General features: G+C 58.5%; 4 protein-coding genes across 12 annotated transcripts; all 4 read right to left on the minus strand.

The window, feature by feature from the left end:
• Positions 1-142: 142 nt before the first annotated feature.
• On the minus strand, positions 143-2,782 carry LOC102074592 (sulfotransferase 1B1). 2 transcript variants are annotated; one of them, XM_074540985.1, is made up of 8 exons: positions 2,377-2,782; positions 1,722-1,870; positions 1,364-1,492; positions 1,178-1,275; positions 872-998; positions 700-794; positions 440-620; positions 143-368 (listed from the first exon to the last, which is right to left on the minus strand). In XM_074540985.1, exons 1-8 carry the CDS (start codon positions 2,634-2,636, stop codon positions 256-258), a joined length of 1,152 nt encoding a protein of 383 aa, XP_074397086.1. In that variant the 5' UTR covers positions 2,637-2,782; the 3' UTR covers positions 143-255. The 2 variants fall into 2 exon arrangements, with proteins under 2 accessions (XP_074397086.1, XP_074397085.1); XM_074540984.1 differs by having other exon boundaries at positions 1,722-1,873.
• A 79-nt stretch (positions 2,783-2,861) lies between these two features.
• LOC141729141 (sulfotransferase 1B1-like) lies at positions 2,862-5,823 on the minus strand. 7 transcript variants are annotated; one of them, XM_074540988.1, is made up of 8 exons: positions 5,720-5,823; positions 4,341-4,492; positions 4,032-4,160; positions 3,824-3,921; positions 3,591-3,717; positions 3,419-3,513; positions 3,159-3,339; positions 2,862-3,087 (listed from the first exon to the last, which is right to left on the minus strand). In XM_074540988.1, exons 2-8 carry the CDS (start codon positions 4,486-4,488, stop codon positions 2,975-2,977), a joined length of 891 nt encoding a protein of 296 aa, XP_074397089.1. In that variant the 5' UTR covers positions 4,489-4,492; positions 5,720-5,823; the 3' UTR covers positions 2,862-2,974. The 7 variants fall into 7 exon arrangements, with proteins under 7 accessions (XP_074397089.1, XP_074397092.1, XP_074397093.1 ...); XM_074540991.1 differs by having other exon boundaries at positions 4,341-4,489; positions 5,720-5,815; XM_074540992.1 differs by lacking the exon at positions 5,720-5,823 and adding an exon at positions 5,545-5,702 and having other exon boundaries at positions 4,341-4,489.
• A 151-nt stretch (positions 5,824-5,974) lies between these two features.
• LOC102062289 (sulfotransferase 1 family member D1) lies at positions 5,975-8,921 on the minus strand. Of its 2 annotated transcripts, XM_074540983.1 has the most exons (8): positions 8,768-8,921; positions 8,107-8,343; positions 7,908-8,033; positions 7,706-7,803; positions 7,489-7,615; positions 7,316-7,410; positions 7,056-7,236; positions 5,975-6,922 (listed from the first exon to the last, which is right to left on the minus strand). In XM_074540983.1, the coding sequence occupies exons 1-8, from the start codon at positions 8,916-8,918 to the stop codon at positions 6,810-6,812; spliced, it is 1,128 nt and encodes a 375-aa protein (XP_074397084.1). In that variant the 5' UTR covers positions 8,919-8,921; the 3' UTR covers positions 5,975-6,809. The 2 variants fall into 2 exon arrangements, with proteins under 2 accessions (XP_074397084.1, XP_026647803.2); XM_026792002.2 differs by having other exon boundaries at positions 5,976-6,922; positions 8,107-8,911.
• A 58-nt stretch (positions 8,922-8,979) lies between these two features.
• On the minus strand, positions 8,980-11,708 carry AP5S1 (adaptor related protein complex 5 subunit sigma 1). The gene is made up of 2 exons (XM_005484655.4): positions 11,482-11,708; positions 8,980-11,052 (listed from the first exon to the last, which is right to left on the minus strand). The coding sequence occupies exons 1-2, from the start codon at positions 11,628-11,630 to the stop codon at positions 10,626-10,628; spliced, it is 576 nt and encodes a 191-aa protein (XP_005484712.2). The 5' UTR covers positions 11,631-11,708; the 3' UTR covers positions 8,980-10,625.
• Between the last annotated feature and the right edge of the window lie 879 nt (positions 11,709-12,587).

Raw genomic sequence — 12,587 nt, forward strand, 5'->3', positions numbered from 1 at the left:
ATGAGCTGCTGCTGGCAATCCCCCCACCACAGCGGCTGAGGGGTGACACCTGCTTGTCCCAGCCCAAGAAGGGAACAGCAGCCCCAGGGAGACACCTGGGTTGGGACCAGCAGAAGCTCAGGACAGTGAGCAGCACCCCATGGCAGGGTCAGGGAGCACATTTTATTTCTCTCCAGCACTTCCAGGGCAGGGAAGCAACGGCAGCAGTGCCACCGCAGCACAGGGCGGATCTGGGGGGCGTCCGGCGGCGTCCCCTCAGATCTGAGTGCGGAAGCACAGGTCGGTGCCTGACATCTTCTGCGCATAGTCCTGCTCAAAGCGCTCGTTCTGGGCCACGGTGAAGTGGTTCTTCCAGTCCCCGGTGGTGCCTGTGGCCGGGAGAGATGGGGCTCAGCAGGGGCCGGGGCAGGCAGCGCGCCAGGCCCCTGCAGCGGCTCACCTTTGCGCATGAAGGGCGACACGCTCTGGTCCATGAGGTCAGAGGGAATATTGATGTAGTTGGTGGCAGGGTTGTCCCTCATGGCCTCGAAGGACGTGTGTCGGGTGATGGTGTCCAGCGCTGCATCCGACAGATTCTGCCCCAGGAACTGGGCCACCTTGGCAACCTCCCGCCGCAGGTCCTGTGCGACACAGGCCGACACTCACCCCCCCCGCCAACCCCTGACCTCCTCCACACCACCATCCCTCCTGCCCCATCACCTCCTTCAAGTCCTCGTAGAAGAGGTAGAGAATGGGGTGATCCTTCCTGCGCTCCCAGTAGCCCTTGACGTGGTCGTACCAGGAACCATACGCCACTGCATGGGGAGAACAGCCAGTAGGTGACAGTCCCCTGCAGGGTCCCCTGCATGCACTCAGGGGTGCCCTGTCCCACCTCTGCCAGCCATGAACTTCTCCAGGTACTCGGCCCATGTCCCGGGGTTTGGCAGGAACTTGTTCATCAAATCAAAGTGGTAGTAGGAGACAGCCACGTCCTTGGCATTGCGTCCCACATAGACCATCTGCAGATGGGCCATGGATGTATGAGGGGCAGCCCCAGGAGCCCCAGCAGGAAGGATGCTCCAGTTCCTAGATCTCCTACGAACACTTAAGATGCTGGAGGTAGCAGTGGGGAGTCCTGTCTCACGGGAACAGGGCTGCTGCAATTCCCTCCAAGGCAGGGACAAGGGTAGGGCGTTACCTTGCAGCGGTTTTCCCAGAAGGATTTGGGCAGGATATGTGTCGGCAGGTGAGTCTTCACCACGCGGGGGGAGTGCATGGTGGCCAGCAGGTCTGTTCCTGTGGGATCCCGGTGCAATTCCTCAGTGAAACCTTGGCAAAGACCCTTGGGACTCAGCCCCTGTGGGGTACCCCTGCACCTCACTACCTGCTGCCATCTTCCCAGGGGCAGAGAACTCCAGCATGGGCACTCTCTTGCTGATAATGTCCCGCTTGCACTTCTCAGGATCTCCGCCTTGCAGGATCATATCCACAATCTCGCTGACCCAGGTGGTGCCTGGGGAAAGAAAACCATGAAGGGGAGCAGCCAGGGCAGCATTGGGTGTCTCAGCACTGACAATCCCTCAGACCTCAACCAGATGCCATGGGGGAAAAGGGAAATCTTACACAACTCTGTCCTGACAGCGCCTAAATGTGCTGCATACACCCAGGCAGTGGGTCTCAGCTGAACAACACACTTGCCTACCCCGTACCAGCACATCTGGTACTGCCTTGAGGATACTCACCGGATTTGGGGTAGGTGACCACCACAATGTCGTCAGGGCGGCTCTGGAAGGTGTCAATCCGTTCCCAGTTGTGGGCAAAGGCATTGACCATGGGGATGCCATGCATGGTGAGGCAGGGCTGACGCAGGTAGGGGTCCGAATCGGCCATCCTGCTGGGGACAGAGACGTGGAACAGGGCTGGCTGATGAGGGCAGGTTCCCCTCACCCTCTCAGGGTGGCTGTGAGCCAGGGCAGCCTGGTCAGCTGGCACTGTGCCTGCTCAGGGAGCGGCAGTGATAGCACCAGAGCACAGACCAGAGGTCACCGCAGCCATCGCTGCACACACTGCTGGGAACAGGGATCCCCGCTGTGGGGACAGGAGCACACCCAGAGCCCCAGCAAGGACAGGGGTGCCCACAGCATGCCAGTATCACCCAGACCCAGGGGACTAGACTAGAACAGCACCTCTTCCCTTGCCTCAGCACCCCTGGAGAGCAGGGAACTGGGTCCCTGGGGATATTGCAGGAGTCCACAGGTCGGGGGAAGGTTTAGGGCTGCTGATTGCACACAAACACAAAATGCCCCAAACCCACCACCCTGGACCCTGCAGCATGCAGCTCTGTGCAGCTGAGCATGGGCAGAGCACCCACAGGGCACCCCAGGACACCCATCTCACCTCAGACCTGCTGCTCTGTGCCGGGAGGGTGACACCAGGACGGTGACTCCAGGAGGGTGACAGCAGAGGACAGGGAGACTCGGGGCCTCCCTCGGTAATAGCAGGAAGGAGAAGGAAAGAGGCAGGGCGCTGAGGGCAGTAATGTTTGCCAGCCCAGCAGCTGTGGAAAGGGAGGAGCAAAGGCAGGGAGAAACCAGCAGCCACTGACCTGCAGGCAGGGCCACAGAGGACATCTCAGACCCACAGGTCCCAGGCAACATCCTGCTGTGTGAGGGGAAGTAGGACACCTCTCACTGCCCACACCCACCCAGCATGCTCCCCATACGCAGATTTGCCAAAACCTTCTGCAATGCCATGAGCTGCTGCTGGCAATCCCCCCACCACAGTGGCTGAGGGGTGACACCTGCTTGTCCCAGCCCAAGAAGGAAACAGCAGCCCCAGGGAGACACCTGGGTTGGGATCAGCAGAAGCTCAGGACAGTGAGGGCAGGGTCAGGGAGCACATTTTATTTCTCTCCAGCACTTCCAGGGCAGGGAAGCAACGGCAGCAGTGCCACCGCAGCACAGGGCGGATCTGGGGGGCGTCCGGCGGCGTCCCCTCAGATCTGAGTGCGGAAGCACAGGTCGGTGCCTGACATCTTCTGCGCATAGTCCTGCTCAAAGCGCTCGTTCTGGGCCACGGTGAAGTGGTTCTTCCAGTCCCCGGTGGTGCCTGTGGCCGGGAGAGATGGGGCTCAGCAGGGGCCGGGGCAGGCAGCGCGCCAGGCCCCTGCAGCGGCTCACCTTTGCGCATGAAGGGCGACACGCTCTGGTCCATGAGGTCAGAGGGAATACTGGTGTAGTTGGTGGCAGGGTTGTCCCTCATGGCCTCGAAGGACGTGTGTCGGGTGATGGTGTCCAGCGCTGCATCCGACAGATTCTGCCCCAGGAACTGGGCCACCTTGGCAACCTCCCGCCGCAGGTCCTGTGCGACACAGGCCGACACTCACCCCCCCCGCCAACCCCTGACCCCCTCCACACCACCATCCCTCCTGCCCCATCACCTCCTTCAAGTCCTCGTAGAAGAGGTAGAGAATGGGGTGATCCTTCCTGCGCTCCCAGTAGCCCTTGACGTGGTCGTACCAGGAACCATACGCCACTGCATGGGGAGAACAGCCAGTAGGTGACAGTCCCCTGCAGGGTCCCCTGCATGCACTCAGGGGTGCCCTGTCCCACCTCTGCCAGCCATGAACTTCTCCAGGTACTCGGCCCATGTCCCAGGGTGAGGGTGGAATTTGTTCATCAAATCAAAGTGGTAGTAGGAGACAGCCACATCCTTGGCGTTGCGTCCCACATAGACCATCTGCAGAAAGCTTGGTGGCATGTGGGGACTTGCAAGGTCCCAACAGGGCAGGGTGCTCCCTTATGGGGGTGGGATCCCTCCAGGTAGGTTCATTCCAGCCTGTTACCTTGCAGCGGTTTTCCCAGAAGGATTTGGGCAAGATGTGAGCTGGGATGTGGGTCTTGATGATGCGAGGGGATGGCATGGCCTCCAGCTGCTTTGTGCCTATAAGGATTTCCCCCAGAAGTGATCCCACTGTGGTGCCCACCCATACAAAAACAAACTGTCTCCATGCAGCACCCATTGCTGCCCACCACCCTCTGCCACCCTACTACCTGGTGGTAACACTCCAGGAGCAGCACACTCCATCATGGGCACCCGCTCCCAAATGACATCCTTCTTGCACTTTTCCGGGTCACCGCCTTTCAGGACCATGTCCATGATCTCACTGACCCAGGTGGTGCCTGGTGGGGAGAGGTTGGGTGTCCAGATGATGCCATTCCCACTGAAGACCCATCTCGGACACCAGAGGGTCACCATCTACCAGTGTTGCCTTTTGGCACACCCCTGGTCCCAGCCCATGCACCGGCAGCATGGGCTCCCTCCCTGAGCCTGGCCCTCCTTTGGTGCCTGGGCACGCTCACCGGATTTGGGGTAGGTGACCACCACAATGTCGTCAGGGCGGCTCTGGAAGGTGTCAATCCGTTCCCAGTTGTGGGCAAAGGCATTGACCATGGGGACGCCATGCACGGTGAGCCAGGGCTGCCGCAGGTAGGGGTCCGAATCGGCCATCCTGCTGAGGACAGGAATGTGGGACAGGGATATGGCTGGCAGTGAGGAGGATCATGGGGCCATCTCCTTCCCTAGGTGCCCCAAAATCCCTGCTGTACCCAGCCATCCTGGCCTTAGGAGGGAAACCATGCCCTGCCTGCTGTCATTGCAGGAGGTGGCACCTGAGTTCTGTGGGGGTTTTGGGGTGCAGGTGGCAGTGAAGGGAGAGTGGAAGGGCATGGCCAGCTCTGGGGGTTCAGGTCAGACAGGCAGTGGGCAGCTGCCCACACCAAGCTGGCAGCGCTGTTCCTGGATGTAAAAACTCTCAGGGGCATTCCTGGCTGGAGCTGCAGGCTGCTTTTCTCTTTGCTTTTTCCTCCCCATCTCCCTGTCGTACGGCAGCACGGGAAGAAGCCTTGCTTTCAGGGGGCTTGAGAGAGGGTTTGACAGTCACAGGAACGAGGAGCAGAACTCAGAACTCACTCCCTAGGAAGCCTTTCCACCCACGGCTCAGGATAGAAACGCTGGACATGCCAGCGGCAAAACCCCCGCGCTGTGATTTTTGGATTTTTGGAGACAAGCTTGGCGTCTTGCTCCCATCTCCCGGGGGCTTGCGGGGACACGGAGCCCCCGCACCCACCCCCGCTGGCCCCCGGCTTATGAGGCCAGGGCACCCCGAATCGCGGTGCCCAAAGTCCCCCAGCTACTTGCCTCTTTTCCGGGCGCTCTGGCAGGCAGGAGGCAAAGCTCGGCCCGCCGCTTGCGGGGCGGGATTTGTTATTTTCCTTCCCCTACCCGGAAGATGGAGGTGCCGGGGGGCACCGCTGGGACAGGAGCCCGGACAGACCCGGCCCCGGTGCTGCGGTGGGAGGAGTGCGGGGAAGGGGCGAGCGGGGATGGGTACGGTCCCCAAATGCCTGTCATGAGCTGTCCGCGCTCAGCGCCCGTCGGGACGCACACGGGCAGCGGGAGTGGAAATCACAGCTTCCCTCTCCACCCGCTGAAGTAAACAAAGGGAGGAAATCCCGACCCACACCCGGGAGATTGAACATCACCCTGTCCTGGTCCTAGAGTCACCTGCGTGGACGTCCCCAGCTCCTCACACCGACGTGGGGCTTGCGAGCGGGATGTGGGGTTCAGGCTTTGGTTCTACCCCTACTTCACTCAAATATGGGTCCAAAGTTTGCGGGGTTGCAAAGCACATGTGCTCCTGGGAAAAGTGTTTAAGGGTTGGGGAAATGTTCTTCCTTACCTTGGCTGGGAGGGAGTGGGAAGGGCAGGAGAGATGGCAGCTGGGCAGAGTCAGCAGCTCAGCTGTTGGCAGCCTTGAGATAAACATCCCTGATTTATCTCCAGGGCAAAGTTCCTGGTAAGATGAGGCATGCCATGGCAGGTGTTCAGGTGTTTTGCTGTCCATGTGCCAGCAAAATTGGCTGCATGTGCAAAGCCAGGAGCTGGGTAAGCACATCTTCAAGTGGAAAGCATCATGGCATTTACATGAATGTGTGAAAAGGATTTATTTCTGTGAGGCAGGTCCCCTCATAGCGCTGCTGCTCTTTAGCAGTTGGATCTGGGCTGCATCTCTTTCAGGATAGAACAACCTCATGAGGCTATCTTGCCAAGAAGCTGCAGTTTTAGAATCTGAAGAACTGGCCAGAAATGGGGTGTAAATGGGGAACTTGGGGCTCCAAAGCACACCCTTCCCCCAGTGGGACAGGGACTGGTTTGCTCCAGGCATCCAAGAGCAAGGGCAAGGTGCAGCCAGGTTGAAAGGAGTGTTCTTTATCCAGCAAGGACAGTGATGTTGCTGAGCCTGGCCACACAGCAGCAGGGAGCTGTTTCCCTTCACCTTTGTTCCTACAGACCATGGGCTGCCAAGCTCCAGCTGGGCCAAGGACAGCCTGACCACCACCCACTCTGTCAAGAAACCTGCCCCAACCCAGAGGCAGGAAAGCTCCTGTGCACGCAAGGGCTGCGGCAGCACTGGATTTGCTGGTGCTCTGGGGATTTTCCACTCATCATCGATCTTTGTTCCCTCCAGGCACCTTGGTAGGCTGGGGCAGCCCAAGCTGGCAGGGGCCAGTGGTGGTTTCTGGGAAGGTGCCTACTCCTGGTGATGCGTGACCATCACTAAAAATCCACTGTGTGCCCACCCTCTCTTCTGATGACCATGAAGGTGTTCCCAGACACTCCCTAGAATTCAGGGGGTCCAAGCCCCACCCTCATTTTCCCTGAAGGCAATGGCTCAACCCCCATTTATCACAATTTATTACAAGGGGAAAAGTGAATTAGTGCAAGAATTTCCATCTGGATCCATCCTCCTGGGAAAGGAGATAAGCCCCTCACACTTCCATCTGGAAGTGGAGGTCAGAGCCTGCCATGAGCTTCTGGTAGTGCTGGTCAAAGCGCTCGTTCTGGGCCACAGTGAAGTGGTTCTTCCAGTCTCCAGAGACCCCTGGGGGCAAGAAAATAACTGGGGTAAATCCTCACACACATGACATATTTGCAGCCACAGATGGGGGCTCAAACACAATCCAGGGACATCCTTCCCAAATCCTCCACCACCGAACCCCCAGCTGAACCCCCACCTTTCCGGAGGAAGGGGGAGACGCTGTGATCCATCAAGATGGGGAGCATGGTCTCATAGTTGGCAGCAGGGTTCTTCTTCATCTCCTGGAAGGAGGTGTGGTGCAGAATCCTATCCACTATTCCCTCTGCCAACTCCTTGCCCAGGAACTGCAAGATCTTCTGCACTTCTTGCCGTGGGTCCTGCAGGGTGACTGACATGAGCAGGCTGCCAAAAAGCTGGGGGGCAACCAGGGCTCCTTCCCCTACATCCCACCCTCACCTTTTTCATGTCCTCATAGAAGAGGTAGAGTAGCTGCTTCTCCTGCTTCTTCTCCCACCATCCACGCACGTGGTCGTACCAGGATCCGTAGGGCACTGTGGGATATGAGCAAGGGATTAGCTGGAAAGAGGAGTAGCGGGGGATGTCCTTCCCACAGGTGGCTCAGCTCACACCTTTGCCAGCCATGAAGTTCTCCAAGAACTCAGCCTTCGTGCCAGGGTCCTGGTGTATCTTGGCCATCCGGTGGAAGTAGTAGTAGGAGATGGCAACGTCCTTGGGGTTGCGGGCCATGTAGATAATCTGGAGAGAGCCAAGGATGTGTTTGGGAGGTAGAGTGGTGCCTCCTCCCCACCAACCCAGAGCGGAGACAGGGAGCACCTGCCACGTTACCTTGCAGTCCTTCTCCCAGAAGGAGGTCGGGAGGAGCTGGACTGGGAGATGGGTCTTTACCAGCCGTGGGGATGGGGTGCTCTCCAGCTGCTCAATACCTGTGGCACAGGGGACTTAGAGGTGTGAGCCCCAGCACCCTCACCCCCGAGCTGGCTCTGTTCTCTCTCCACCCAAGCCAGGCAGCCGGGCTAGGGAAACTCACCACTCATTTCCCCAGGGGCCTTCAACTCCAGGAAGGGCACGCGGTTGTAGATGGCATCACGTCGGCACTTCTCCACATCGCCATCGTGGTAGATCATGTCCATGATCTCACTCAGCCACGTTGTGCCTGCCACACAGGGACAGCATTGCAAAGGCTGGTGTCACCCCATCCCCCTGCACCCTCCCCCAGGACCACTCACCCGATTTGGGGTAGGTGGAGATGAGCACGTCGTCTGGACGGGCTTGGAAAGCCTTCACCCGTGGCCAGCCCTCGATGAAGCTCTTGTAGAGGGGGACGCCATGGAGGCTTCCCAGCTCCTGCACGATTTCAGCTTCCTGCTCCATGGCTGACAGTGGGTCCACACAGTACTGGCTGTCTTCCCTGCCGGCAGCCTCCACAACCTCCCAACCGGTTGGCACCTGTGCCAGGACTGTGCCTGGGGCAGTACTGCGTTTTGTGCCAGGACTGTGCCTGGGGCAGTGCCCCATCAGGCAAAGTCCAGCCCAATAAACGTGGCAGAGGTACTGCCAGTGCCACAGGAGCATGCCCTGATCCCTGATAGGATACTTTGGTAACGTGGATGCTGGCCAGGCACTAAACCCAAGCCATGAGGGGTCAGGAATGGAGCCCAGCATCACCTCTCCTCCCACCTGTCTGCACTTCTCCCCCAGCCACAGCCCCTTTAATGAGTGCCATGGGGTTGTGGAGGTGCAGAGACAGCTCTGCCACCCAGGGCCCCCAAACCTCTCAGGATTCCACATGCTCTGGTGCCCAGGAGCCCTGGCAGCTCCACCCTCCTGCCACACCCAAGCTGTAAAGGTTCAAGAGAGCTGGCTCAGCTACGGAGCACAGCTATGGACCTGGCTGAGGGTGCTGCAAGCAGGGGGAGTCCTCCTCTCTGCCCTCCTGAGTGCTCCTTTGATGTCTCTTGTAGGAAAGGGCTGCATAGGCTGATCTGCTCCATCCTGGATGATCTGATCCAGCAGGTTGTGCAGTACAGGAGCCCACCATGATGGAGCAGGTACTGCTCTCGCTCCAGGAGGAGATCAAGGAGAAGCAGAAGCCAAGTGGTGCCTGGCCCAGGCCAGGTCAGTGGGGTCTCTGGGAAAGGAGGCACGAGTGCAGGATAGAGCATCTGGACCATTTGCAGAAATACAGTCTCACAATTCTGACCTTCTGTATCCAATGAGGGAGTTGGAAGACAGTAAATGGGTCTGTTACCCTGACAAAAAAATACATGTAACATTTTCATGATAAGGAAATAACATTATGACCTTTACCTAAAATTGAAATACAGATGGTGGACAGGGTCAGCAAACTGCTACCAAAATGGTGCCATATATGGTGACAATGATATCAAAGTTCCTGGAAAAGTCTGGCAGACCTACATGGGATGGAAACATACAGGGCGATCACCATGACAGAGAATCAGGAAAAGATGATTCCTGATCTCCTTCAATTCCCCCTGAATCTACTAGACCTGAGGGTGGAAAGGAAAACCACACACAAATAACTATTGCATTTGATCCAATTCAGGTGGCTGATTTGCAAGAGAATTTTGGCCATAAACCAGGTGATATTGAAATCCAGCAACTGGAATCCTATCAGTGCAGACACAATAATGGCCCATACATTCAGATTCCAGTATCTCATCAACAATTAATTGCTAACACCATTGAAACTCTCCAGGACAATGTCTCTTTGGTTCTTGGTTGTATTCAAGCCAGTTGTGGGTGCAGTACATGACAGTTGCTATCACATGGGGAGGTGAATACAGTGCTCCCTTTCCCTTAAGGGGGGATGCCACAGTGGGCAGCAATGTCCCCCCACCTCCAGCACACAGTGAGATCCCCCAGCACAGCCACCATGGCTGAAGCCCAGTGCCCAGCACCCCTCCTCAGGTGCTCCAGTTTTACTGGTGCAGTTACAAGGGAAAGCACTTTGGGGCCTGCCCCATGACAGCCCCTCTGCACAGTGTGGCAGTGCCCAGCCTGTTCCCAGCACAGTGGTGTAAGAGCTGTGCACACCAGCTCCTGGCTCCCTGGATTTCCCAGCACCCAGAAACTGCTAGGGTAGGACCCTGCTCCCCACTGTACCCTGAAGAGCGGGGTAGGTGGGTGCCAGCTCCTGCCACCTCCCAGGGTGTCACACAGGTCCCCTGGCCCCACGCAGCACCATCTAGGGACAAGCACCCTGCTGTGCCAGGCACAAGGCTACATCCTGCCCCACTGCCTGTTCATTTAATGCCCCACACAGAGACCCCAATGCCCTATGGCGGGGTGCACACCCCTGCTCGCCCCATGTACCCTGGCAAGGTCCCATCCCAGAGCCATGTTTCCCCTGCCAGGGAAACCTTGCATGCCCCACAGTGCCCAGCTGGGATAACCACAATCCAGGGTCCCTCTTTTAGCGTCCATTCATGGCTACGTGCAGCCTCCACTCGCTGTCATGTGCACATGGAGTGGTGCAGGAATGCAGTGCAGGAACTTGGCACTGTCCCAGCTCCAGGTGGATTTATGGGGATGACTATTAGCACTCCCATGATGGCATTAGGGAAAAAATGGATTAAAACCCTCCTCTTAGCTGGCTCATTGCTCTTTATACCAGAACTAATTTTCTCATCCATCCCACTGGGGCTTGGTGACCATCTCAGATCCCTCCCTTGTCTCTCATCCCTCAAATTATCTGGGGGTGGTAGGCAGGAATGCGATCTGCGGCTCAGCGGGACACTTTGAGCCCCAGCTCTCGGTCCACTGCCTGAAGGAAACGTTCATTGAGGAAAAGCATCTGCCCGTGGGGCAGGAGACGGTCCAGGAGGCCATCAGCGGCATCAGGACGGAGCAGGACATCAGCACCGGGCCCGAGGAGGCGCAGGGAGAGCAGCAGACGGGGAGCCAGGCGCCGCAGGGTGATCTCAGCCAAGGACAGATTCTCCTGGGGCTCACAAACCAAGGCGAAGGCGAGGGCCAGCACCGATAACCAGACTACTGTCACCCGCTCAGGGAATGGGTCTCCGGGGGACATCTGGAAAACACCCCCTGGAGCATCCTGGAGAGACACCGGCTCATCGGGTAGCTGGGGAAGCTGTGGGGAGGACGGGCGCCCCAAGGACGCCTGAAGCAGTTGGCACTGGGAGGCCACTTGTCTGGAAGAGAAAAGGGGGACACTCGTGTTAAGGACTCGCACCTCATCCAGGGACAGTGACCCCTCTGCTGGGGAACAGGGTCCCAGGGGTCCTGCCGGGCCCAGGATCTCCAAAAGTGTGGATCCCATGAATGATCCCTGGGGCTCTCGCTGAGCCCTGTTCCCCGCAAGGGGAGCTGACACAGGCTCTGCTCAGGAACGGAAGGTGTCCCACAGTCAAGGGGTGGGTGTCCCAGCCCTGGGGGTCAGGCAATGCCCAAGAGCCCTCCCATCAAACAAAGTGGGCATATCACGGCTGTGGGGATCCCAGGGAGAGCGAGCAGGTGTCCCAGGTCCAGAGGGTTCAGGAGACGGCGGGCACACGGTGCCGGATGTCCCAGCAGCATGCGCAGCAAGGGGATTCCCGCGGGGGCGGGTGTCCCGCGTGTACCTGGCCACGACCAGCAGCTGCTCCTTGCGGCGGAGGCGCTGCCGGGGTCCCCCGGGGCCGGCGCCGGGGGGGGTCCCGAAGGTGCGCGCGTACAGCACGCGGCAGGGGGCGGGCCCGCCCGGCGCCAGCAGCACGAACGCCCGCACCATGGCGGCCGCACGGCCCCAGCGCGCCGGAAGCGGCGGCCCTGACCCGAAACGAGCGGCCCTAGCCGTGAGTGGGTGGGCGGGGCGTCCCGCAGTGCAGGTCATGATTGGCCAAGGCTCGGGGGCAGCGAGAGCTGATTGGCAGGCAAAGGCCGGTGGGCGGGGAAAGGGCGCGCGGCCGAGGCGGAGGCACTGTCCCCTCATGAGGGAGCCTTGGCAGCCCCTCCGCAGCCATCCCTGCTCCTGTCCGTGTTCCCCTCCCGGGGTGTCTCTGTGGGTACGGCCACGGAATGCAGCACGGGGTCTGTGCCTCGAAGTGGCAGCACAGCACAGTTTTGGGATCTAAATGCGGGAGGGAGTGTGTCCCTGGGCATGGGGTGGACACGGCTGGGAGAGGACATGGGTGTAAATGTGGCTTGAGGTGGCTCACGGGGGACATGGCCAGGGCCAGCATGGAAAGGTGCTTGTCTTGTGTGCGGCATATGGACGAGTGTGTGGCTGTCACTGGGGACATGGAGGGGCCTATGGCCAGAGGGACCATGGAAAGGGACATGTCTGCGTGGAGGCATGAGCCTCTTCCATGAGACCTTTCCAGCCACGGAAAACTTGTTTTTTGCCTTAGTGGCTTCAGTGGCAAAGCTGGTTTTTGACAAATTCTTTATGGCTGTGTCTGGTTATTCATGGGTTGAAGGAGTGAGGGTCTTTCTGCCGTGTTCAGGGCATGTTTGGGGAGGTGATAACCCAGCTATGGTGTCCATATTCAAACTACAGTGTCATATTCCAGCTATGGTATCCAGACCAGGCATGGTGTGTGAAAGGAATAAGATGAATGTGTCTTTACAAACAGACCATGTGAATGTGCTTGTAGATAGTGCTAGGAACTTTAATAGATAGAGAAGTAACAGAAGAAACTAATAGTTCTAGAAAATGTTACTAATCAACACGGACTGTTGCTTAGCC

Source organism: Zonotrichia albicollis, chromosome 5, assembly GCF_047830755.1.
Source record: "Zonotrichia albicollis isolate bZonAlb1 chromosome 5, bZonAlb1.hap1, whole genome shotgun sequence".
NCBI classification, from domain to species: domain Eukaryota; kingdom Metazoa; phylum Chordata; class Aves; order Passeriformes; family Passerellidae; genus Zonotrichia; species Zonotrichia albicollis.

What these genes read in the sequence shown, in the direction of transcription:
- LOC102074592 (XM_074540984.1), bottom strand. Translation starts at nt 2,636, where the DNA reads ATGTTGCCTGGGACCTGTGGGTCTGAGATGTCCTCTGTGGCCCTGCCT. An exon ending in CACAGAGCAGCAGGTCTGAG is followed by an intron (nt 1,874 to 2,376) that starts GTGAGATGGGTG and finishes CTCTGTCCCCAG; the next exon opens with CAGGATGGCCGATTCGGACC. An exon ending in CCCTGGGAAGATGGCAGCAG is followed by an intron (nt 1,276 to 1,363) that starts GTAGTGAGGTGC and finishes GGGATCCCACAG; the next exon opens with GAACAGACCTGCTGGCCACC.
- LOC141729141 (XM_074540988.1), bottom strand. Translation starts at nt 4,488, where the DNA reads ATGGCCGATTCGGACCCCTACCTGCGGCAGCCCTGGCTCACCGTGCAT. An exon ending in TCCTGGAGTGTTACCACCAG is followed by an intron (nt 3,922 to 4,031) that starts GTAGTAGGGTGG and finishes AAATCCTTATAG; the next exon opens with GCACAAAGCAGCTGGAGGCC. An exon ending in TCTACGAGGACTTGAAGGAG is followed by an intron (nt 3,340 to 3,418) that starts GTGATGGGGCAG and finishes TGTGTCGCACAG; the next exon opens with GACCTGCGGCGGGAGGTTGC.
- LOC102062289 (XM_026792002.2), bottom strand. Translation starts at nt 8,668, where the DNA reads ATGTGGAATCCTGAGAGGTTTGGGGGCCCTGGGTGGCAGAGCTGTCTC. An exon ending in TCTGGGAGAAGGACTGCAAG is followed by an intron (nt 7,616 to 7,705) that starts GTAACGTGGCAG and finishes GGCTCTCTCCAG; the next exon opens with ATTATCTACATGGCCCGCAA. An exon ending in GAACTTCATGGCTGGCAAAG is followed by an intron (nt 7,411 to 7,488) that starts GTGTGAGCTGAG and finishes CATATCCCACAG; the next exon opens with TGCCCTACGGATCCTGGTAC.
- AP5S1 (XM_005484655.4), bottom strand. Translation starts at nt 11,630, where the DNA reads ATGGTGCGGGCGTTCGTGCTGCTGGCGCCGGGCGGGCCCGCCCCCTGC. An exon ending in CAGCTGCTGGTCGTGGCCAG is followed by an intron (nt 11,053 to 11,481) that starts GTACACGCGGGA and finishes TTTCTCTTCCAG; the next exon opens with ACAAGTGGCCTCCCAGTGCC.